Source organism: Eleutherodactylus coqui, chromosome 1 (genome assembly GCF_035609145.1).
Source record: "Eleutherodactylus coqui strain aEleCoq1 chromosome 1, aEleCoq1.hap1, whole genome shotgun sequence".
In the NCBI taxonomy this organism is placed as follows: Eukaryota; Metazoa; Chordata; class Amphibia; order Anura; family Eleutherodactylidae; genus Eleutherodactylus; species Eleutherodactylus coqui.
Genome location: NC_089837.1, coordinates 70,301,578 through 70,326,554, shown reverse-complemented (window position 1 = coordinate 70,326,554; position 24,977 = coordinate 70,301,578). Strand labels below are relative to the sequence as shown.

General features: G+C 42.5%; 1 protein-coding gene across 1 annotated transcript in view; it reads right to left on the bottom strand.

The window, feature by feature from the left end:
• The window catches only part of NBAS (NBAS subunit of NRZ tethering complex), a 616,392-nt gene that overhangs the window by 314,340 nt on the left and 277,075 nt on the right, over positions 1-24,977 (bottom strand). Inside the window, exon 32 of the mRNA XM_066597064.1 lies at positions 20,464-20,577. Within this exon, the coding sequence (XP_066453161.1) occupies positions 20,464-20,577 (114 nt within the window). The remainder of the gene's footprint in view (positions 1-20,463; positions 20,578-24,977) is intronic.

Sequence of the window (24,977 nt, the reverse complement as noted above, 5' to 3'; positions counted from 1 at the left end):
GATTTTGATGGAGAGAGAGAGTCAGATTTTGATGGAGAGAGAGAGTCAGATTTTGATGGAGAGAGAGAGTCAGATTTTGATGGAGAGAGAGAGTCAGATTTTGATGGAGAGAGAGAGTCAGATTTTGATGGAGAGAGAGAGTCAGATTTTGATGGAGAGAGAGAGTCAGATTTTGATGGAGAGAGAGAGTCAGATTTTGATGGAGAGAGAGAGTCAGATTTTGATGGAGAGAGAGAGTCAGATTTTGATGGAGAGAGAGAGTCAGATTTTGATGGAGAGAGAGAGTCAGATTTTGATGGAGAGAGAGAGTCAGATTTTGATGGAGAGAGAGAGTCAGATTTTGATGGAGAGAGAGAGTCAGATTTTGATGGAGAGAGAGAGTCAGATTTTGAAGAAAGGAGTCAGATTTTGAAGAAAGGAGTCAGATTTTGAAGAAAGGAGTCAGATTTTGAAGAAAGGAGTCAGATTTTGAAGAAAGGAGTCAGATTTTGAAGAAAGGAGTCAGATTTTGAAGAAAGGAGTCAGATTTTGAAGAAATGAGTCAGATTTTGAAGAAATGAGTCAGATTTTGAAGAAAAGCGTGAAATTTGTCCTGCAGTGCCACACTAGTAACGCCCTTATTCTTGATTATCATGCATACTGATTTCCTTTCCTCACTACAGTAAGCCCTGCCCGCAGACCTCACTTCTCCTTTACTTGCTATGGCTTCAGCGGTGTACTGTGCATGCGCCTTGAGGATCATTACTCCCATAGTCAGCTTACTTGGGATGCAGTGGGAGTAACAATCAAAGTGCATGCATAATATACCGCTGAACTCGCAGCATGTAAAGAAGAGCTGAGGCGCACAGGCATGATTTGGTACTGTGCTTGCACGGAATTACAGCGAAGAAAGGTGGTTAGCACGCATGCCCATCAAGGCCAGCAGCATGCCTGGCGTGACATTGTGGGGAAAATCTTACTTTTTTCTTCAAAATCCTACTATTCATTATACTACAATGTGGGAAAACCTCAAAAATCGATTGTAAAGGTACCGGAGCACGTATTACAAAACTGTAGTGAAATGGAAATCCGACTGTTAAATGTTTATCACGGATTGGAATGTAAAAACTTGTTGATATTTTTCCTTTAAACCAACTTTTTCCAAACTAATCCTAAATTTCAGTCAACCCATTTCAATTGGTACTTCGGTTGCCCAGCAATGATCCTCACCACCTCTGCAATTTTGGATTTGCCTCCTCTGGGGAAGCAACAGGAGACAAATCACTCATTTAAACACCATCCAAAAATGTTCTCCGTTGTTTCTAAGTGCTCTTAAACAGTCGAAGATACTGCTGCAAATTAATGTGTCTTTTTATTCCTCCTTTCACTTGCCTTAACAACTTCCTTAGAGATATTCATTTAACCACATTGTCCCCTTTGTGAAAGAATAAAGAAAAAGTTATGTGCTAATGACTGTTGAAGACAGTGGGAGTTATAGCTGAAGTGGCACATTTATAATGGAGCTCTACAGATTATTGCCTTTCTTATAAAATGGAACAGAGATAGCGCCGGCTTAAACAAAGCACAATGTCCTAATCAACAAATTACCTGCACGCTGTTTACAGGGAAGCCTTATCTCCGAAGAACAGGGTGCGAGCGGAATACAAAATATGTATTTTACATCAAGATGAAGCTCTCCAGTGAACAAGTCCTTGGCACGTGTGCCTGTGATGTCTGCTTAATTCCTTGTTGGAGGGTTATATAATTGCATTAGTGGAAAGGTGTTATGAAAACATCTCTGTTCTACTGGAAAAACGTGAGCCCATATAATTTAAGAATCCCTGTTACCTACTAGCAGAGTACAAATTACGGCCTCAGTCTGTCCTACGTTGCATAATGAGCAGCCCTGCTTTAGAAGCCTTGCAGTATACATAGGATTACATCAGTATTCCGCACCTTTGCAGGATCCAAGTTTGGTACTAGCTCTTACAATGTGCTGTATTGTAGGGGAAGAATGACTTACTGATAAAGTAGCCACCATTTAAAGGGCCGCCTAGATGTAAACTATTGATGGTCACTCTACAGATCATCAAAAGTCAATGGGTGGAGGCCCATCACCTGGGCCCACTGTTCAGCTGTTTAATAGGCCAATACGCTTGTGCACTGAGCTACTTTCTGCAGGACGCAGACTGCTCCATTCACATTTTGGGAACTTGACTTGTAATACCAAGCTTGGCCACTGCATTAAAATGGAGCTGTAGGTTTATTGCAGAAAAAATTAACTCAGTGCCAGATACACTGGCCCAGAGAACAGATGATAGGTGGGAGTCTCTGTCAACAGAACCTCATTGAGCTAATTATTTATGATCTATTCAATCATAGACAATCAACAGTTCACAACTAGACATCCCTTTTGAAAGGGTATTCCAATGATGAGACTTTTTTTCAGGTTCCACTCATCCCCTGGATGGGTGAAAACCGATTGATCAGTGTGGGTCCGACCACTGGAACCCATACCGATCCCAAGAACCAAAGACCTGTGCCACGCTTTTTTCACGGTTCAATATACATTGTGACATTTCTGTAGTGTAGCGGGGACTAGAGCCACTAGTCACACATGTACAGCAGCGGCCCAATACCTCATGGCACAGGCTGAGAGTGGAGCATGGAGCTCGGCTACCAGTTTGCCCCATAGAAATAAATGGAGCGGTGCCACTCAATTCATCTCAATGGGACTGACAGAAATAGCCAAGTGTTGTGCTTGACTATCTGTATGCTCCATTCCTTTTATGTGGGCAGACAGAGATAGTCGATGCACAGTGCCCAGCTATCTCTGTCTGCTCTATCCATTTCAATATGGCAGAGAGATAAGCTGAGCACAGCGCTTGGCTATCACCATTGAGAAGAAAAGAGCCGTTGCTGTACATGTGTGACCAGCAGCTCCATTCCCCACGATACTACAGAAACAGGACAATATATCTTGAACCCCGGTTCCATGTTCTCGGGATGAGTGGGGATCCGACCGCTGGATGGGTAAAAACTGGAAATTTAAAAAAAAAAATAAAAAATCAAAAATCAAAAAACACGTCCCATTGGCAGGATGTCGCCATACGTGTGGTCTAGGAATTGACCTGATCTTAAAAATTGTGTATTTTTTTTTTTAATGCTTGCTGGCTTAAGTATGGTTCCTAAACTATAGATGTATTCTACGTCAAAAAAGCCAGTCCTCCGTACTGAGGAAGCCCGATGTGTAGTACTGGAAGCCTGCAGGTCGTATATAGGGGCAACCTGGCAATACAGACTTCTGAAGTGCCGGAGAAGGTGATGGTGCATAGAGCTACAAGATCCAAAGCAGAACCGCCCTGCAAACTCTTATAACATGTGATGTGCATTCATGTGGCAACAACTCTGTGTAACCAGAATACCCCTTTAACATGTTAAAGGGGTTGTCCCGCGCCGAAACGGGTTGTTTTTTTTTTCAATAGCCCCCCCCCCGTTCGGCATGAGACAAACCCGATGCATGTGTTGAAAAAAAAACAAAACCGTCCAGTACTTACCCGAATCCCCGCGCTCCGGTGACTTCTTACTTACCTTGCTAAGATGGCCGCCGGGATCTTCACCCTCGGTGGACCGCAGGTCTTCTGTGCGGTCCATTGCCGATTCCAGCCTCCTGATTGGCTGGAATCGGCACACGTGACTGGGCGGAGCTACGAGGAGCAGCTCTCCGGCACGAGCAGCCCCATTCAACACGGAGAAGACCGGACTGCGCAAGCGCGTCTAATCGGGCGATTAGACACTGAAAATTAGACGGCACCATGGAGACGGGGACGCTAGCAACGGAACAGGTAAGTGAATAACTTCTGTATGGCTCATAATTAATGCACGATGTACATTACAAAGTGCATTAATATGGCCATACAGAAGTGTATACCCCACTTGCTTTCGCGGGACAACCCCTTTAAGTGTCACCATAAACTTTGCTACATTGCTATGTGCGCACCAAGACACTAGATCAGTTATTTCTGAGGCCAGTTAGTTATATTTTTATTATTAATGAATGCTACAGGACAGCAGCCCGCTCTGAAGGTACCCGGTGCCATGATATACTTCTCCACTACGGCTGGAGATTCCAGACAGTGCAGGGTATTAAACTCATAAAGAACATCATGTCCTAATATAATACACCACAAGGTAAACTAATCTTCTTGTACATCGGTATAAATACAGGTTTTCTTTCAACAACCTCTCCCCCTTCCTATCTATCCTAAATGTGGCAGCTAGACTCCAATTATTGTCCAACCACTAGACCAATGCATCCATCTTGTGCAGTCCCAACACCAATACCACCACCCCGTGCCAGTCATTACAGCAACGGCTCTCACTTGTGCCAGTAACCACACCAATGGTGCCACCGTGTGCCTGTTACTACACCAATACCGCCACCCTGTGCCAGTCATTACACCAACGGCTCTCCCTTGTGCCAGTCACTACAACAATGCTTCCACCCAGTGCAGTCCCCACACCAATGCCGCCACCCTGTGCCAGTTAATGCACCAATTCCACCACTCTGTGCCGGTCTCATTACACCAATGCCTTTACCCTGTGCCAGTCGTTACACCAATGCCTTCACCCTGTATCAGTCACTGCACCGACGCCTCCATCCTTTGCCAGTCATTGCACTGATGCAGTCACTATACTGATGCCGCCACCCCGTGCCGGTCACTGCCCTGATGCCGCCACCCTGTGCCGGTCACTGCCCTGATGCCGCCACCCTGTGCCAGTCACTGCCCTGATGCCGCCACCCTGTGCCAGTCACTGCCCTGATGCCGCCACCCTGTGCCAGTCACTGCCCTGATGCCGCCACCCTGTGCCAGTCACTGCCCTGATGCCGCCACCCTGAGCCAGTCACTGCCCTGATGCCGCCACCCTGTGCCAGTCACTGCCCTGATGCCGCCACCCTGTGCCAGTCACTGCCCTGATGCCGCCACCCTGTGCCAGTCACTGCCCTGATGCCGCCACCCTGTGCCAGTCACTGCCCTGATGCCACCACCCTGTGCCAGTCACTGCTCTGGTTGCCAGTCCACTATAGAAAACAATACAAAATCATCACTGTCATCCATAAAGCTCTCCACAGCTGTAAAAGCTGTCTGCAATATACCAAACCGAAAATCAGGCAAATCCCCAATATCTACAATTTTAACCGTACCCTAAAAACACGTCTTTAGGGAGGCTTATCACATCCCCTAATCTAACAGTTGCACATTTACCCCTCTTCAGAACCAGATCCTACCATCTCTCAGTAACCCCCACACTCCATACACCCTGATGCACTTCATATCCGTACATACACAGATACTGGCAGGTGAGCGGCTCCTACAGCTTTATATATACTACCCAATGTATATAAATCAACGGCCAGGCCATTATACAGCAAAATCACTTGGTGTTACCCCGATTTCCTCAAAGATTCTAAGCCACTCAGTGTTCAAATTATCTATTAGCTTACTTATTACTTTATGTAACGTCGGATTTTGTCTGTTCATAATCTCTCTAATTTGGAAACTGCTGTGGAATATGTTGGTGCTATAAAAGACTATTACTATGATGTACTAATGCCACTAGATCACACAATCTCATTATAGACAACCTACTTAATAAATGGGCAAACGGCTCCCTCCAAACCAGCTGATCTTTCGGGGAATATGTCTTTGATGGCTCAGGGAAAATGTAACAAATCAAAGTCCAACAATGAAATGCATGGACACCCGAATCATTGCACAGGAAGACCTGGTGATCGTTACAAGCCATCCTTTTGGTTTATGTATGAGGATAAACGTGGGGGATCCCAATGTATCATGTCTGTTACAATGTATCATGTCAGGTACATTACATGGGTTGTAGCCCTGATGGCCAATGCTATGAAGGATACTTACACCAGCAGAGCTGGATTTAGCCCTCCACCAGCTCTACTATAAAAGTTACCCAGAAATGAACAGTTTCCAGAAACTCAGCTCCAAGTAAACAATCAGACTTATTGAGCCCACAGCGAGAGAATTCCAGTAGAAGAGAATTAATCAATAGTTTAGTCTTTCCTCTGGCACCGGGAGCACAGTACCAGAGAAAGAAATTAGTTACAGCTGAGTTGCAGCTAAAAGATAGCAAATTTATCTAAGAACTCTACAGGCAATCATTACTGGCACGCACTGGTGCAATAAGCCTGACGATGCTCCCCGTTAGGCCTGTGTGTGAGCAGTGTGAAATACTAATGCAATTCTGGGAAGAGAAATATGCCTGGCGTGTGAAGCCAGAGACAAAGCCACAAGCCTTCAGAACCCTCCGCTGTCCGCATTGTGAGAACGCCATCATTATTTATTGACTATCGTTATGGAGGTCAGTTTCATGCAACGCTCTAACCTAATTTTTCAGGCACCAATTTCTTGCTGATTGAACTTTGAAGCTGTCTTTTGGTGTGCACGACACGTAGAGCGAGAAGTCAACGCTGCCAGAGCAAGCCTTATTAGGCTGATTGGAAATAACAAAGAGCTAGAACATAAACAAGACATAACAATGCAAATGCTGATATATGTGTGAGAGATAAGAGAGAAAAATAGAGATGAGAGAGAGATAAGATAGATATGAGAGAGAGGGAGAGAGATAAGATAGATATGAGAGAGAGGGAGAGAGATAAGATAGTTATGAGAGAGGGAGAGAGATAAGATAGTTATGAGAGAGGGAGAGAGAGATAAGATAGATATGAGAGAGAGGGAGAGAGAGAGAAGATAGATATGAGAGAGGGAGAGAGAGATAAGATAGATATGAGAGAGGGAGAGAGAGATAAGATAGATATGAGAGAGGGAGAGAGAGATAAGATAGATATGAGAGAGGGAGAGAGAGATAAGATAGATATGAGAGAGGGAGAGAGAGATAAGATAGATATGAGAGAGAGGGAGAGAGAGATAAGATAGATATAAGAGAGGGAGAGAGAGAGAAGATAGATATGAGAGAGGGAGAGAGATAAGATAGATATGAGAGAGGGAGAGAGATAAGATAGATATAAGAGAGGGAGAGAGATAAGATAGATATGAGAGAGAGGGAGAGAGAGAGAAGATAGATATGAGAGAGGGAGAGAGATAAGATAGATATGAGAGAGGGAGAGAGATAAGATAGATATGAGAGAGGGAGAGAGATAAGATAGATATGAGAGAGGGAGAGAGATAAGATAGATATGAGAGAGAGAGAGATAAGATAGATATGAGAGATGGAGAGAGATAAGATAGATATGAGAGAGGGAGAGAGATAAGATAGTTATGAGAGAGGGAGAGAGATAAGATAGTTATGAGAGAGGGAGAGAGAGATAAGATAGATATGAGAGAGAGGGAGAGAGAGAGAAGATAGATATGAGAGAGGGAGAGAGATAAGATAGATATGAGAGAGGGAGAGAGAGATAAGATAGATATGAGAGAGGGAGAGAGAGATAAGATAGATATGAGAGAGGGAGAGAGAGATAAGATAGATATGAGAGAGGGAGAGAGAGATAAGATAGATATGAGAGAGAGGGAGAGAGAGATAAGATAGATATAAGAGAGGGAGAGAGAGAGAAGATAGATATGAGAGAGGGAGAGAGATAAGATAGATATAAGAGAGGGAGAGAGATAAGATAGATATGAGAGAGAGGGAGAGAGAGAGAAGATAGATATGAGAGAGGGAGAGAGATAAGATAGATATGAGAGAGGGAGAGAGATAAGATAGATATGAGAGAGGGAGAGAGATAAGATAGATATTAGAGAGAGGGAGAGAGATAAGATAGATATGAGAGAGAGAGAGATAAGATAGATATGAGAGATGGAGAGAGATAAGATAGATATGAGAGAGGGAGAGAGATAAGATAGTTATGAGAGAGGGAGAGAGAGATAAGATAGATATGAGAGAGAGGGAGAGAGAGAGAAGATGGATATGAGAGAGGGAGAGAGATAAGATAGTTATGAGAGAGGGAGAGAGAGATAAGATAGATATGAGAGAGAGGGAGAGAGAGAGAAGATAGATATGAGAGAGGGAGAGAGATAAGATAGATATAAGAGAGGGAGAGAGATAAGATAGATATGAGAGAGAGGGAGAGAGATAAGATAGATATGAGAGAGAGGGAGAGAGAGAGAAGATAGATATGAGAGAGGGAGAGAGATAAGATAGATATGAGAGAGGGAGAGAGATAGGATAGATATGAGAGAGGGAGAGAGATAAGATAGATATGAGAGAGGGAGAGAGATAAGATAGATATGAGAGAGGGAGAGAGATAAGATAGATATGAGAGAGAGAGAGATAAGATAGATATAAGAGAGGGAGAGAGATAAGATAGATATGAGAGAGAGAGAGATAAGATAGATATAAGAGAGGGAGAGAGATAAGATAGATATGAGAGAGAGGGAGAGAGAGAGAAGATAGATATGAGAGAGGGAGAGAGATAAGATAGATATGAGAGAGAGGGAGAGAGATAAGATAGATATGAGAGATGGAGAGAGATAAGATAGATATGAGAGATGGAGAGAGATAAGATAGATATGAGAGATGGAGAGAAATAAGATAGATATGAGAGAGGGAGAAAGATATAAGATAGATATGAGAGACAGAGAGAGAAATAGGGAGAGAAATAAGATAGATATGAGAGAGAGAGAGAGATAAGATAGTTATGAGAGAGGGAGAGAGATAAGATAGATATGAGAGAGAGGGAGAGAGATAAGATAGATATGAGAGAGAGGGAGAGAGATAAGATAGATGTGAGAGAGGGAGAGAGATAAGATAGATGTGAGAGAGGGAGAGAGATAAGATAGATGTGAGAGAGGGAGAGAGATAAGATAGATGTGAGAGAGGGAGAGAGATAAGATAGATGTGAGAGAGGGAGAGAGATAAGATAGATGTGAGAGAGGGAGAGAGATAAGATAGATGTGAGAGAGGGAGAGAGATAAGATAGATGTGAGAGAGGGAGAGAGATAAGATAGATGTGAGAGAGGGAGAGAGATAAGATAGATGTGAGAGAGGGAGAGAGATAAGATAGATGTGAGAGAGGGAGAGAGATAAGATAGATGTGAGAGAGGGAGAGAGATAAGATAGATGTGAGAGGGAGAGAGATAAGATAGATATTAGAGAGAGGGAGAGAGATAAGATAGATATTAGAGAGAGGGAGAGAGATAAGATAGATATTAGAGAGAGGGAGAGAGATAAGATAGATATGAGAGAGAGGGAGAGAGATAAGATAGATATGAGAGAGAGGGAGAGAGATAAGATAGATATGAGAGAGGGAGAGAGATAAGATAGATATGAGAGAGGGAGAGAGATAAGATAGATATGAGAGAGGGAGAGAGATAAGATAGATATGAGAGAGGGAGAGAGATAAGATAGATATGAGAGAGGGAGAGAGATAAGATAGTTATGAGAGAGGGAGAGAGATGAGATAGTTATGAGAGAGGGAGAGAGATGAGATAGTTATGAGAGAGGGAGAGAGATGAGATAGTTATGAGAGAGGGAGACAGATAAGATAGTTATGAGAGAGGGAGAGAGATGAGGTAGTTATGAGAGAGGGAGATAGATAAGATAGTTATGAGAGAGGGAGAGAGATAAGATAGATATGAGAGAGGGAGAGAGAGATAAGATAGATATGAGAGAGGGAGAGAGATAAGATAGATATAAGAGAGGGAGAGAGATAAGATAGATATGAGAGAGAGGGAGAGAGAGAGAAGATAGATATGAGAGATGGAGAGAGATAAGATAGATATGAGAGATGGAGAGAAATAAAATAGATATGAGAGAGAGGGAGAAAGATATAAGATAGATATGAGAGAGAGGGAGAAAGATATAAGATAGATATGAGAGACAGGGAGAGAAATAGGGAGAGAAATAAGATAGATATGAGAGAGAGAGAGATAAGATAGTTATGAGAGAGGGAGAGAGATAAGATAGATATTAGAGAGAGGGAGAGAGATAAGATAGATATGAGAGAGGGAGAAAGATAAGATAGATGTGAGAGAGGGAGAGAGATAAGATAGATGTGAGAGAGGGAGAGAGATAAGATATATGTGAGAGAGGGAGAGAGATAAGATAGATGTGAGAGAGGGAGAGAGATAAGATAGATATTAGAGAGAGGGAGAGAGATAAGATAGATATTAGAGAGAGGGAGAGAGATAAGATAGATGTGAGAGAGGGAGAGAGATAAGATAGATGTGAGAGAGGGAGAGAGATAAGATAGATGTGAGAGAGGGAGAGAGATAAGATAGATGTGAGAGAGGGAGAGAGATAAGATAGATGTGAGAGAGGGAGAGAGATAAGATAGATGTGAGAGAGGGAGAGAGATAAGATAGATGTGAGAGAGGGAGAGAGATAAGATAGATATTAGAGAGAGGGAGAGAGATAAGATAGATATTAGAGAGAGGGAGAGAGATAAGATAGATGTGAGAGAGGGAGAGAGATAAGATAGATGTGAGAGAGGGAGAGAGATAAGATAGATGTGAGAGGGAGAGAGATAAGATAGATATTAGAGAGAGGGAGAGAGATAAGATAGATATTAGAGAGAGGGAGAGAGATAAGATAGATATGAGAGAGAGGGAGAGAGATAAGATAGATATGAGAGAGAGGGAGAGAGATAAGATAGATATGAGAGAGGGAGAGAGATAAGATAGATATGAGAGAGGGAGAGAGATAAGATAGATATGAGAGAGGGAGAGAGATAAGATAGATATGAGAGAGGGAGAGAGATAAGATAGATATGAGAGAGGGAGAGAGATAAGATAGATATGAGAGAGGGAGAGAGATAAGATAGATATGAGAGAGGGAGAGAGATAAGATAGTTATGAGAGAGGGAGAGAGATAAGATAGTTATGAGAGAGGGAGAGAGATAAGATAGTTATGAGAGAGGGAGAGAGATGAGATAGTTATGAGAGAGGGAGAGAGATGAGATAGTTATGAGAGAGGGAGATAGATAAGATAGTTATGAGAGAGGGAGAGAGATGAGGTAGTTATGAGAGAGGGAGATAGATAAGATAGTTATGAGAGAGGGAGAGAGATAAGATAGATATGAGAGAGGGAGAGAGAGATAAGATAGATATGAGAGAGGGAGAGAGATAAGATAGATATAAGAGAGGGAGAGAGATAAGATAGATATGAGAGAGAGGGAGAGAGAGAGAAGATAGATATGAGAGAGGGAGAGAGATAAGATAGATATGAGAGAGGGAGAGAGATAAGATAGATATGAGAGAGGGAGAGAGATAAGATAGATATGAGAGAGAGAGATAAGATAGATATGAGAGATGGAGAGAGATAAGATAGATATGAGAGAGGGAGAGAGAGATAAGATAGATATGAGAGAGAGGGAGAGAGAGAGAAGATAGATATGAGAGAGAGGGAGAGAGAGAGAAGATAGATATGAGAGAGGGAGAGAGATAAGATAGTTATGAGAGAGGGAGAGAGAGATAAGATAGATATGAGAGAGAGGGAGAGAGAGAGAAGATAGTTATGAGAGAGGGAGAGAGATAAGATAGATATGAGAGAGAGAGAGATAAGATAGATATGAGAGATGGAGAGAGATAAGATAGATATGAGAGATGGAGAGAGATAAGATAGATATGAGAGATGGAGAGAAATAAGATAGATATGAGAGATGGAGAGAGATAAGATAGATATGAGAGATGGAGAGAAATAAGATAGATATGAGAGAGGGAGAAAGATATAAGATAGATATGAGAGAGAGGGAGAAAGATATAAGATAGATATGAGAGACAGGGAGAGAAATAGGGAGAGAAATAAGATAGATATGAGAGAGAGAGAGAGATAAGATAGTTATGAGAGAGGGAGAGAGATAAGATAGATATGAGAGAGAGGGAGAGAGATAAGATAGATATGAGAGAGAGGGAGAGAGATAAGATAGATGTGAGAGAGGGAGAGAGATAAGATAGATGTGAGAGAGGGAGAGAGATAAGATAGATGTGAGAGAGGGAGAGAGATAAGATAGATGTGAGAGAGGGAGAGAGATAAGATAGATGTGAGAGAGGGAGAGAGATAAGATAGATGTGAGAGAGGGAGAGAGATAAGATAGATGTGAGAGAGGGAGAGAGATAAGATAGATGTGAGAGAGGGAGAGAGATAAGATAGATGTGAGAGGGAGAGAGATAAGATAGATATTAGAGAGAGGGAGAGAGATAAGATAGATATTAGAGAGAGGGAGAGAGATAAGATAGATATTAGAGAGAGGGAGAGAGATAAGATAGATATGAGAGAGAGGGAGAGAGATAAGATAGATATGAGAGAGGGAGAGAGATAAGATAGATATGAGAGAGGGAGAGAGATAAGATAGATATGAGAGAGGGAGAGAGATAAGATAGATATGAGAGAGGGAGAGAGATAAGATAGATATGAGAGAGGGAGAGAGATAAGATAGTTATGAGAGAGGGAGAGAGATAAGATAGTTATGAGAGAGGGAGAGAGATGAGATAGTTATGAGAGAGGGAGAGAGATGAGATAGTTATGAGAGAGGGAGAGAGATGAGATAGTTATGAGAGAGGGAGACAGATAAGATAGTTATGAGAGAGGGAGAGAGATGAGGTAGTTATGAGAGAGGGAGATAGATAAGATAGTTATGAGAGAGGGAGAGAGATAAGATAGATATGAGAGAGGGAGAGAGAGATAAGATAGATATGAGAGAGGGAGAGAGATAAGATAGATATAAGAGAGGGAGAGAGATAAGATAGATATGAGAGAGAGGGAGAGAGAGAGAAGATAGATATGAGAGATGGAGAGAGATAAGATAGATATGAGAGATGGAGAGAGATAAGATAGATATGAGAGATGGAGAGAAATAAAATAGATATGAGAGAGAGGGAGAAAGATATAAGATAGATATGAGAGAGAGGGAGAAAGATATAAGATAGATATGAGAGACAGGGAGAGAAATAGGGAGAGAAATAAGATAGATATGAGAGAGAGAGAGATAAGATAGTTATGAGAGAGGGAGAGAGATAAGATAGATATTAGAGAGAGGGAGAGAGATAAGATAGATATGAGAGAGGGAGAAAGATAAGATAGATGTGAGAGAGGGAGAGAGATAAGATAGATGTGAGAGAGGGAGAGAGATAAGATATATGTGAGAGAGGGAGAGAGATAAGATAGATGTGAGAGAGGGAGAGAGATAAGATAGATATTAGAGAGAGGGAGAGAGATAAGATAGATATTAGAGAGAGGGAGAGAGATAAGCTAGATGTGAGAGAGGGAGAGAGATAAGATAGATGTGAGAGAGGGAGAGAGATAAGATAGATGTGAGAGAGGGAGAGAGATAAGATAGATGTGAGAGAGGGAGAGAGATAAGATAGATGTGAGAGAGGGAGAGAGATAAGATAGATGTGAGAGAGGGAGAGAGATAAGATAGATATTAGAGAGAGGGAGAGAGATAAGATAGATATTAGAGAGAGGGAGAGAGATAAGATAGATGTGAGAGAGGGAGAGAGATAAGATAGATGTGAGAGAGGGAGAGAGATAAGATAGATGTGAGAGGGAGAGAGATAAGATATTAGAGAGAGGGAGAGAGATAAGATAGATATTAGAGAGAGGGAGAGAGATAAGATAGATATGAGAGAGAGGGAGAGAGATAAGATAGATATGAGAGAGAGGGAGAGAGATAAGATAGATATGAGAGAGGGAGAGAGATAAGATAGATATGAGAGAGGGAGAGAGATAAGATAGATATGAGAGAGGGAGAGAGATAAGATAGATATGAGAGAGGGAGAGAGATAAGATAGATATGAGAGAGGGAGAGAGATAAGATAGATATGAGAGAGGGAGAGAGATAAGATAGATATGAGAGAGGGAGAGAGATAAGATAGATATGAGAGAGGGAGAGAGATAAGATAGTTATGAGAGAGGGAGAGAGATAAGATAGTTATGAGAGAGGGAGAGAGATAAGATAGTTATGAGAGAGGGAGAGAGATGAGATAGTTATGAGAGAGGGAGAGAGATGAGATAGTTATGAGAGAGGGAGATAGATAAGATAGTTATGAGAGAGGGAGAGAGATGAGGTAGTTATGAGAGAGGGAGATAGATAAGATAGTTATGAGAGAGGGAGAGAGATAAGATAGATATGAGAGAGGGAGAGAGAGATAAGATAGATATGAGAGAGGGAGAGAGATAAGATAGATATAAGAGAGGGAGAGAGATAAGATAGATATGAGAGAGAGGGAGAGAGAGAGAAGATAGATATGAGAGAGGGAGAGAGATAAGATAGATATGAGAGAGGGAGAGAGATAAGATAGATATGAGAGAGGGAGAGAGATAAGATAGATATGAGAGAGAGAGATAAGATAGATATGAGAGATGGAGAGAGATAAGATAGATATGAGAGAGGGAGAGAGAGATAAGATAGATATGAGAGAGAGGGAGAGAGAGAGAAGATAGATATGAGAGAGAGGGAGAGAGAGAGAAGATAGATATGAGAGAGGGAGAGAGATAAGATAGTTATGAGAGAGGGAGAGAGAGATAAGATAGATATGAGAGAGAGGGAGAGAGAGAGAAGATAGTTATGAGAGAGGGAGAGAGATAAGATAGATATGAGAGAGAGAGAGATAAGATAGATATGAGAGATGGAGAGAGATAAGATAGATATGAGAGAGGGAGAGAGATAAGATAGTTATGAGAGAGGGAGAGAGAGATAAGATAGATATGAGAGAGAGGGAGAGAGAGAGAAGATAGATATGAGAGAGGGAGAGAGATAAGATAGTTATGAGAGAGGGAGAGAGAGATAAGATAGATATGAGAGAGAGGGAGAGAGAGAGAAGATAGATATGAGAGAGGGAGAGAGATAAGATAGATATGAGAGAGGGAGAGAGATAAGATAGATATAAGAGAGGGAGAGAGATAAGATAGATATGAGAGAGAGGGAGAGAGAGAGAAGATAGATATGAGAGAGGGAGAGAGATAAGATAGATATGAGAGAGGGAGAGAGATAAGATAGATATGAGAGAGGGAGAGAGATAAGATAGATATGAGAGAGGGAGAGAGATAAGATAGATATGAGAGAGAGAGAGATAAGATAGATATGAGAGATGGAGAGAGATAAGATAGATATGAGAGATGGAGAGAAATAAGATAGATATGAGAGAGAGGGAGAAAGATATAAGATAGATATGAGAGAGAGGGAGAAAGATATAAGATAGATATGAGAGACAGGGAGAGAAATAGGGAGAGAAATAAGATAGATATGAGAGAGAGAGAGATAAAATAGTTATGAGAGAGGGAGAGAGATAAGATAGATATTAGAGAGAGGGAGAGAGATAAGATAGATATGAGAGAGGGAGAAAGATAAGATAGATGTGAGAGAGGGAGAGAGATAAGATAGATGTGAGAGAGGGAGAGAGATAAGATAGATGTGAGAGAGGGAGAGAGATAAGATAGATGTGAGAGAGGGAGAGAGATAAGATAGATATTAGAGAGAGGGAGAGAGATAAGATAGATATTAGAGAGAGGGAGAGAGATAAGATAGATATGAGAGAGAGGGAGAGAGATAAGATAGATATGAGAGAGAGGGAGAGAGATAAGATAGATATGAGAGAGGGAGAGAGATAAGATAGATATGAGAGAGGGAGAGAGATAAGATAGATATGAGAGAGGGAGAGAGATAAGATAGATATGAGAGAGGGAGAGAGATAAGATAGATATGAGAGAGGGAGAGAGATAAGATAGATATGAGAGAGGGAGAGAGATAAGATAGTTATGAGAGAGGGAGAGAGATAAGATAGTTATGAGAGAGGGAGAGAGATAAGATAGTTATGAGAGAGGGAGAGAGATGAGATAGTTATGAGAGAGGGAGAGAGATGAGATAGTTATGAGAGAGGGAGATAGATGAGATAGTTATGAGAGAGGGAGATAGATGAGATAGTTATGAGAGAGGGAGATAGATGAGATAGTTATGAGAGAGGGAGATAGATAAGATAGTTATGAGAGAGGGAGAGAGATGAGGTAGTTATGAGAGAGGGAGATAGATAAGATAGTTATGAGAGAGGGAGAGAGATAAGATAGATATGAGAGAGGGAGAGAGAGATAAGATAGATATGAGAGAGGGAGAGAGATAAGATAGATATAAGAGAGGGAGAGAGATAAGATAGATATGAGAGAGAGGGAGAGAGAGAGAAGATAGATATGAGAGAGGGAGAGAGATAAGATAGATATGAGAGAGGGAGAGAGATAAGATAGATATGAGAGAGGGAGAGATAAGATAGATATGAGAGAGAGAGAGATAAGATAGATATGAGAGATGGAGAGAGATAAGATAGATATGAGAGAGGGAGAGAGAGATAAGATAGATATGAGAGAGAGGGAGAGAGAGAGAAGATAGATATGAGAGAGGGAGAGAGATAAGATAGATATAAGAGAGGGAGAGAGATAAGATAGATATGAGAGAGAGGGAGAGAGAGAGAAGATAGATATGAGAGAGGGAGAGAGATAAGATAGATATGAGAGAGGGAGAGAGATAAGATAGATATGAGAGAGGGAGAGAGATAAGATAGATATGAGAGAGGGAGAGAGATAAGATAGATATGAGAGAGAGAGAGATAAGATAGATATGAGAGAGAGAGAGAGATAAGATAGATATGAGAGAGAGAGAGATAAGATAGATATGAGAGATGGAGAGAGATAAGATAGATATGAGAGAGGGAGAGAGAGATAAGATAGATATGAGAGAGAGGGAGAGAGAGAGAAGATAGATATGAGAGAGAGGGAGAGAGAGAGAAGATAGATATGAGAGAGGGAGAGAGATAAGATAGTTATGAGAGAGGGAGAGAGAGATAAGATAGATATGAGAGAGAGGGAGAGAGAGAGAAGATAGTTATGAGAGAGGGAGAGAGATAAGATAGATATGAGAGAGAGAGAGATAAGATAGATATGAGAGATGGAGAGAGATAAGATAGATATGAGAGAGGGAGAGAGATAAGATAGTTATGAGAGAGGGAGAGAGAGATAAGATAGATATGAGAGAGAGGGAGAGAGAGAGAAGATAGATATGAGAGAGGGAGAGAGATAAGATAGTTATGAGAGAGGGAGAGAGAGATAAGATAGATATGAGAGAGAGGGAGAGAGAGAGAAGATAGATATGAGAGAGGGAGAGAGATAAGATAGATATGAGAGAGGGAGAGAGATAAGATAGATATAAGAGAGGGAGAGAGATAAGATAGATATGAGAGAGAGGGGGAGAGAGATAAGATAGATATGAGAGAGGGAGAGAGATAAGATAGATATGAGAGAGGGAGAGAGATAAGATAGATATGAGAGAGAGAGAGATAAGATAGATATGAGAGATGGAGAGAGATAAGATAGATATGAGAGATGGAGAGAGATAAGATAGATATGAGAGATGGAGAGAAATAAGATAGATATGAGAGAGAGGGAGAAAGATATAAGATAGATATGAGAGAGAGGGAGAAAGATATAAGATAGATATGAGAGACAGGGAGAGAAATAGGGAGAGAAATAAGATAGATATGAGAGAGAGAGAGATAAGATAGTTATGAGAGAGGGAGAGAGATAAGATAGATATTAGAGAGAGGGAGAGAGATAAGATAGATATGAGAGAGGGAGAAAGATAAGATAGATGTGAGAGAGGGAGAGAGATAAGATAGATGTGAGAGAGGGAGAGAGATAAGATAGATGTGAGAGAGGGAGAGAGATAAGATAGATGTGAGAGAGGGAGAGAGATAAGATAGATGTGAGAGAGGGAGAGAGATAAGATAGATGTGAGAGAGGGAGAGAGATAAGATAGATATTAGAGAGAGGGAGAGAGATAAGATAGATGTGAGAGAGGGAGAGAGATAAGATAGATGTGAGAGAGGGAGAGAGATAAGATAGATGTGAGAGGGAGAGAGATAAGATAGATATTAGAGAGAGGGAGAGAGATAAGATAGATATTAGAGAGAGGGAGAGAGATAAGATAGATATGAGAGAGGGAGAGAGATAAGATAGATATAAGAGAGGGAGAGAGATAAGATAGATATAAGAGAGGGAGAGAGATAAGATAGATATGAGAGAGAGGGAGAGAGAGAGAAGATAGATATGAGAGAGGGAGAGAGATAAGATAGATATAAGAGAGGGAGAGAGATAAGATAGATATGAGAGAGAGGGAGAGAGAGAGAAGATAGATATGAGAGAGGGAGAGATATAAGATAGATATGAGAGAGGGAGAGAGATAAGATAGATATGAGAGAGGGAGAGATAAGATAGATATGAGAGATGGAGAGAGATAAGATAGATATGAGAGAGGGAGAGAGATAAGATAGTTATGAGAGAGGGAGAGAGAGATAAGATAGATATGAGAGAGAGGGAGAGAGAGAGAAGATAGATATGAGAGAGAGGGAGAGAGATAAGATAGATATGAGAGAGAGGGAGAGAGATAAGATAGATATGAGAGAGGGAGAGAGATAAGATAGATATGAGAGAGGGAGAGAGATAAGATAGATATGAGAGAGGGAGAGAGATAAGATAGATATGAGAGAGGGAGAGAGATAAGATAGATATGAGAGAGGGAGAGAGATAAGATAGTTATGAGAGAGGGAGAGAGATAAGATAGTTATGAGAGAGGGAGAGAGATGAGATAGTTATGCGAGAGGGAGATAGATAAGATAGTTATGAGAGAGGGAGAGAGATGAGGTAGTTATGAGAGAGGGAGATAGATAAGATAGTTATGAGAGAGGGAGAGAGATAAGATAGATATGAGAGAGGGAGAGAGAGATAAGATAGATATGAGAGAGGGAGAGAGAGATAAGATAGATATGAGAGAGGGAGAGAGAGATAAGATAGATATGAGAGAGGGAGAGAGAGATAAGATAGATATGAGAGAGAGGGAGAGAGATAAGATAGTTATGAGAGAGGGAGAGAGAGATAAGATAGATATGAGAGAGGGAGAGAGAGATAAGATAGATATGAGAGAGGGAGAGAGAGATAAGATAGATATGAGAGAGGGAGAGAGAGATAAGAGATAAATAGAGACAGATATAAGATAGATAGCTAGATATAGAGAGAGACAGATAAATCTATTTCTCTCTCATATCCATCTTACATCTCTCTCACATCTTTTTCTCTATCTACGCCATATCTATCTATCCTACGTCCGCCCCACGTCCGTCTCCCGTCCGCCCCACGTCCGTCTCCCGTCCGCCCCACGTCCGTCTCCCGTCCGCCCCACGTCCGTGTCCCGTCCGCCCCACGTCCGTCTCCCGTCCGCCCCACGTCCGTCTCCCGTCCGCCCCACGTCACTCCGCCCCGCGCCCGTCACTCCGCCCCGCGCCCGTCACTCCGCCCCGCGCCCGTCACTCCGTCTCTCCGCCCGTCCCTCCGTCTCTCCGCCCCGCGCCCGTCCCTCCGTCTCTCCGCCCCGCGCCCGTCCCTCCGTCTCTCCGCCCCTCCGTCTGACCTCCATCCATCCGTCTCACGTCTATCCCATGTCCAAATTGCAACAAAAATGACCTGATAACTTTATTCTATAGTTCAGTCTGATTACTACCATACCATTATTTTATTTTTTTGCTGTACTATTCGTATTTTTTCTCAAAGACATTAAATTTTTAAAAATTATTTTCTGCCACCATCTTCTGTGCTTAATAGCTTTTTTTATTTTTCCATACGAATTGACAGCGACATTTAAAGCAGCTCTAATGCCCCACGCGGCTCATCGCAGCTGTTGCTGCCAGGTGTCAGCTGTGAAAAATAGCCAACACCCTGGATGTATAAAGGGAGGACGCCCGGCGATCGCTCTTCATACATGTCCTGCATCTGCAGCACGTTAAAACACTATAGGGGTTACTAAGGGGTTAAGGGTGCCTTCATATGGGCGTCAAACTTGCATGTAATTTGCGTGCTGTGAGACAAACAAATATGAACCCTCTTCTTTTGAACGGGGTCATGCACATGAGCAATGTTTTCCTACGTGGCACCGCAATGTGATGCAGGAAACAAATTGCAGTATATTCTATCTGGTGCGTGCTGTAGCAGCGCAGCGCCTATTGCACCACATGCTAGCTGCATGCAACACAAGGCCACCCATTGAAAACAATGATGCAAAGCTTTTTCACCTTAAAATACCTTGGGCATCTCATTAGATTATATTTTTTTATTGGGTCTACGGAAATGAATACTGCTCACATACTTTGCATACAATTACTATATATCGCAACGTGTCCTGGCCGGTCAGGTACTGCCTACCATATCGTTGCACTCTAGGACTGTGAAGGCTGGAGCTCACTGCTCACCGGCCCATCTAGAGGGAACTAGTCAACAGCATATACAGAAGTGTAGGCTGCACATGTTACTGCATTAACTCGCCCCTTATGACAGCAGATCTTTACTATTGATCGGACTGAATCTCCACACTTGCCGGGCAAGAGAACATGCTTATAATTAGCCTGCAAGCTCCCAGGTGTCCCTCATCCAGCCACGTATTGCAGTTCAATGATTAGAAGTATTTACCTGCGACTCGCAGCAGATGCGCCAGGGCCAGTAGTTTTGCTGACTGCTTGTAGCTGGCTGGGGACTGAGAAATACTTTTCTTGATGAGGCTGAGGCGGTCAGAGCATAGGCGCACTGCGGGGACGAAGAACAGAAGATGTTACACACAGTCCTTCCAAGGATTCATTACTGATCTCAGGGCAGGGCACTATAGCTTTAATTGGAAGAAAACAAATGACAGGTACAAGAAATAGAATAGAAAAGCCCATAGAATATAATTACCACCACTACAGAGCAACCAGACTGTATATTTGTTTCCATAAATCAATAGCACAAACAAAAATAAAATAATGTAACAGAAGAATGCCCCTTTCTCTACTTAAAAAAAATTTTTTCACCGCCCCCCCCCCCCCCCCCCGCACGCACTCTGAATACACCAATAAAATCCATGCATAGAAGTCCGTAAACTGAGAGACTAGATTACAGCTGCATCCCATAAAAAAATCTATGGAGAGGAAGAGGGAGCTGCTCAAGGTTCTAGTAAGTGTTTTATCTTACCGCAGTGCTGGATTCATATGGACCCTGCTCAGTACATCTGTATAATGTCACCCATGCTGATCGTACTTATGAGGGTATGCTACAGAGAGAGAAAGAAGCTATATTCCTCTCCCATGTGAGCAGTGAATGGAGGCATTGCACTAGCTAGTCTACACCCCCCAGCTCAGGGAGAACTGATGAATAGAGATGGAGCATGGAGAGGGGAGAGGAGAAAACGGTCGGTAAATGCAGGATGCAAGTCATAGAATGGCCATATAAGTGTTATTCTTCATGAACACACACAGAAGCTTATTCTAAAAAGTCATCCAAAAGTTTAGTTCGGTTTTAAGACCATATGCAAGGAACACAATAGACATTTAGTGTCTTACAAGAGGTTTTCAAGATGATAAAAAATGTTCCCAAAGCCAGGAATTGTGATAACAAAAAAAGCCATGCTCCCCGAGTCAATACCCAGCCCTCGCCTCTGGACTTTGTTACCTTGGCTAGAGCAATGATGTGCCCATATACTCCAAGTGACCATTAATCATGGTCCTCAGAAGTATACAGCAACAGAACCCGGACGTCAATGATTGGCAGCAGCGGTTTGCGGGGCATACGGGCACATCATTGCTGCAGCCAACAAAGCCCAGCAAGAAGGACCAGGGTGGTGGCACTAGATGCACTGGACTTTCTACACTGGACTGTAGCCATGATGAGCCCGTATACACCATGCCACCACTGCAACCAATCACTAGTCCCTGACACAAGATTGATGCGACCAGTGATCGGTTGTAGTGTTGGAATACATGGCCACGTTATCATTGTAGCCAAATCAGCAAAGTCCAGTGGGGATCACTGCAAGCACTACATTTTGTTCCATTAGTTTAATTTTGGGAACCCAACTGCATCTGTTACAACATAGTCTAATACCCCCTTCCTCCCTAACACAACGCTCACAGGCGCTTGCACTTATACCGTCCTTATAGGCTCCGGATAGGTCTTGGTCTTACTTTTGCTCCTTGATGATGTCTTGCAGCTGGAAACGGTCTCACAATCTTAGAACTAAAAAAATAAGAGCCGCTCGTGCGTGCATAGTTATACACAATGAAGCCAACCCCTACACGGTGCGCTCCCTAGTCAGCTCTTAGGAGGGAGGGTGGTGTTCGCTCATATTTGGCTGCGAGCATTGCACACCGCGGAGATGACGAGTAAACATTTCAATCAATACGATCAACGCGAGCTGCCAACTCCACGGGATATCAGCTGTCCTGGACGGGAGCGCACAAACACCTGACTGCCCCTTCCATAAGACGCCCGAAGAGCCGGCTTGGCTGGCAGTCATTCCGGCACATGTTAAGCTGCTGGGCGATCGCTTGTCAGATGTCCAAAAAAAAAGAAAAATCCAGATCAGAAATTCGAAGTGTAGACATTTATCACAATTGGAACGCACACGGCACAGGAGCAGATGTTCCAGACAGACAATAATGGAGAGAGGGGGATACAGATGCTTAACACAGAGCTGCGCACTCAGAGAAGGAGATAATGAAAGCCACATTAAGCGCTGGAGTGTGTGCCGTCCTAATAAGTAATCAGTATGCAAAACGCCGGCGTTCTGGAGACGAACAAAAGGCAGGCGAGGAAGTTACCCAAGGTAACCAAGTTGGAACGGAGCAACTTTTAAGCCACTGATTACTTCTCAATATGCTCCGGCGTCTGCTCCCCAGAAATGCTCGTTTTTCTCGCACGCGGATTAAGGAGAGCAGTCCCGGAAATAAAGTATATTTATTTGGCTATTTCCTAGCACACGTTTATAGCGTTTGTTATAAGGTAGAACATTGCTGCCCATAAAGCTTTGCTTAGGCTGCTGGATGGAGGAATAAAAATGTCTGCATATGTTTAATGGTCATTTCCAATGGGCGGAAATATTTTAGAAAAATGAGCAGGGTTCTGTAGGACGCTCCGCTTGCCGTTTATTAGCGCACGCTGGAAGGGACTGTATAATGTGACTGTGTGATGAGACGCTCAAGTGGAAACGCTCGTAGGTTAGACTGACAATCATCCGGGATTTATATAATAGAGATTAATGAGAGCTTGTCGTCATCCCTGCTGAACAATGGCGCATTTGGGGTTTTAAAGGGAAGCTGTCAGGTCCCCCGAGCTGCCGACAGCAGGGCGTAGTAACATTTACCCTGACCTCAGCGGGTTGTCACTTATACCCATCAGTTTAATGGCTTTGCAAATCGTACTTCTGAAACTTTGCAGAGCCGGACTGGAGATGAATCCAATGAAGCTCATCTATATTCATGCATCCTCCTCCTCTCTCCAGATGCCGATCGGCACTGTATGCACCATATAAAAAAAGGCTTTTGCACAAGTTGACTGTTGGGCGCTGCGGCACCCGAAAGCCTTCTCAGCAATGATTGCCACTGTGCATTCAGAAAAGAGTAATGATCACTGGAGGTAGAGCGGGCCGGAGATCCTTCCAGCCGCCCACCTCCATTCATGATAAATGGGTCACCATTCATAGATTCTGGTTTACACAAAATGATGCAGCGGCAGACCAACGATGATAGCAAGATATGCAAAACTGCTAAACCGTTGGGTATAAGTGACAGACCGCTGAAATCAGAGTGTCTATTACTATATCTTACAGCTTAGGGGGCCTGACAGGTTCCCTTTAAATCTGTAACAATGCACACAAGTTAAAGGGGACGGATGGAGACAACCCCTTTCTATAGGCATTGTTAGGGTATATGGAGGTCAGAGAGGGGCTTCTCCATTGCAAGACCCCCACTATGAGCCAGAATGCAGCTCATGTGAAGAAGGGTGCTTGCACCAGGGAATCAGAAACCTTTGTAAATGAGTTCTTGTATGCTGGTGTTCAAATGGTCACTGGACTCTCAACAGCCTGCAGGCATAAATCATGCAGGTGAATATAAGAAACTTTATCATTTTTCTCTGATAAGACACATTAAACTTTCTCCACTTATCAGGATTACTTGTTCACACAGTCAAAAAAGCTGCTAAAATCCATCTTGGTAAATAAGATGGACGAATAGCTTACTGATGCGTGCTCCCCATAGAAGTCTATGGAGAGGGGAAACAGCAAGAAAGAAGAAAGTCACACGAGCATGCTGCAGCAGCTAATAGTAAGCATTTTACTGTCATCTTTGATTGGCTGCAGAGGCCACATGTCTATATGACACATCCTCAGTAGAAGCCAAGATGCAGAACCCACTGGGGAGAAAGTGAGTAAAAGATTATTTTGTGCTGCAGATTACACTTGGCTGTAGCCACAGCATGAATTGGGTGAAAAAAGGCACTTTAGGGAGAGTAACTACAAGTGTGGGGAAACGTATAAGGCCATGCATGCTCCTCTGGGAAATTTGGATGTAAAAGGGAGCATGCACGGCCTTGTAAGATTTCCGACACCTTTTAGGTGATCTCCTTAAGGAGTAGCTATACTTTTCCTGACCCACGTCTATAGCCCTCTTACCCAGCAACCTAGTGCACACTGATTGAGAAGACTCTTTGGCTTTGGCTAATATTCCCATTAAATGTTACACCACCTGTTAAAAGGTCTGATATTGACTTGCAGAAATGCTGCCTTCCAATAGGTGGAGCTGTAGAGGCATTGCACCATAAATTGATATGCTGTGGGTTTAAAATCTGGCCACAGGTCAGTGCATGCTGCCATTTTTTATTTTTTTTTCGCAGAATGTGATTGTGATTTCTTGAACTGTAACAAATTGAGCATTTTGCACACAACAATCCACCTATTTTTGGCTGGAACAAGCATAGCTGCAGTGTACAGCATGGGGGAAAAATAGAGCAGAAGTCTCTGATGAGACAGCAGTTGATTTTTAACAGAACCCTGTTAGATAATGCAGCTAACCTGGAGTCATCGGCCATAAATGTGTCTTTATAAAACAGTTAAAAAGTAACAAAAAGCCACCAATGACGACAACAGCTAATTAGTATCACCCATACAAAGTAAC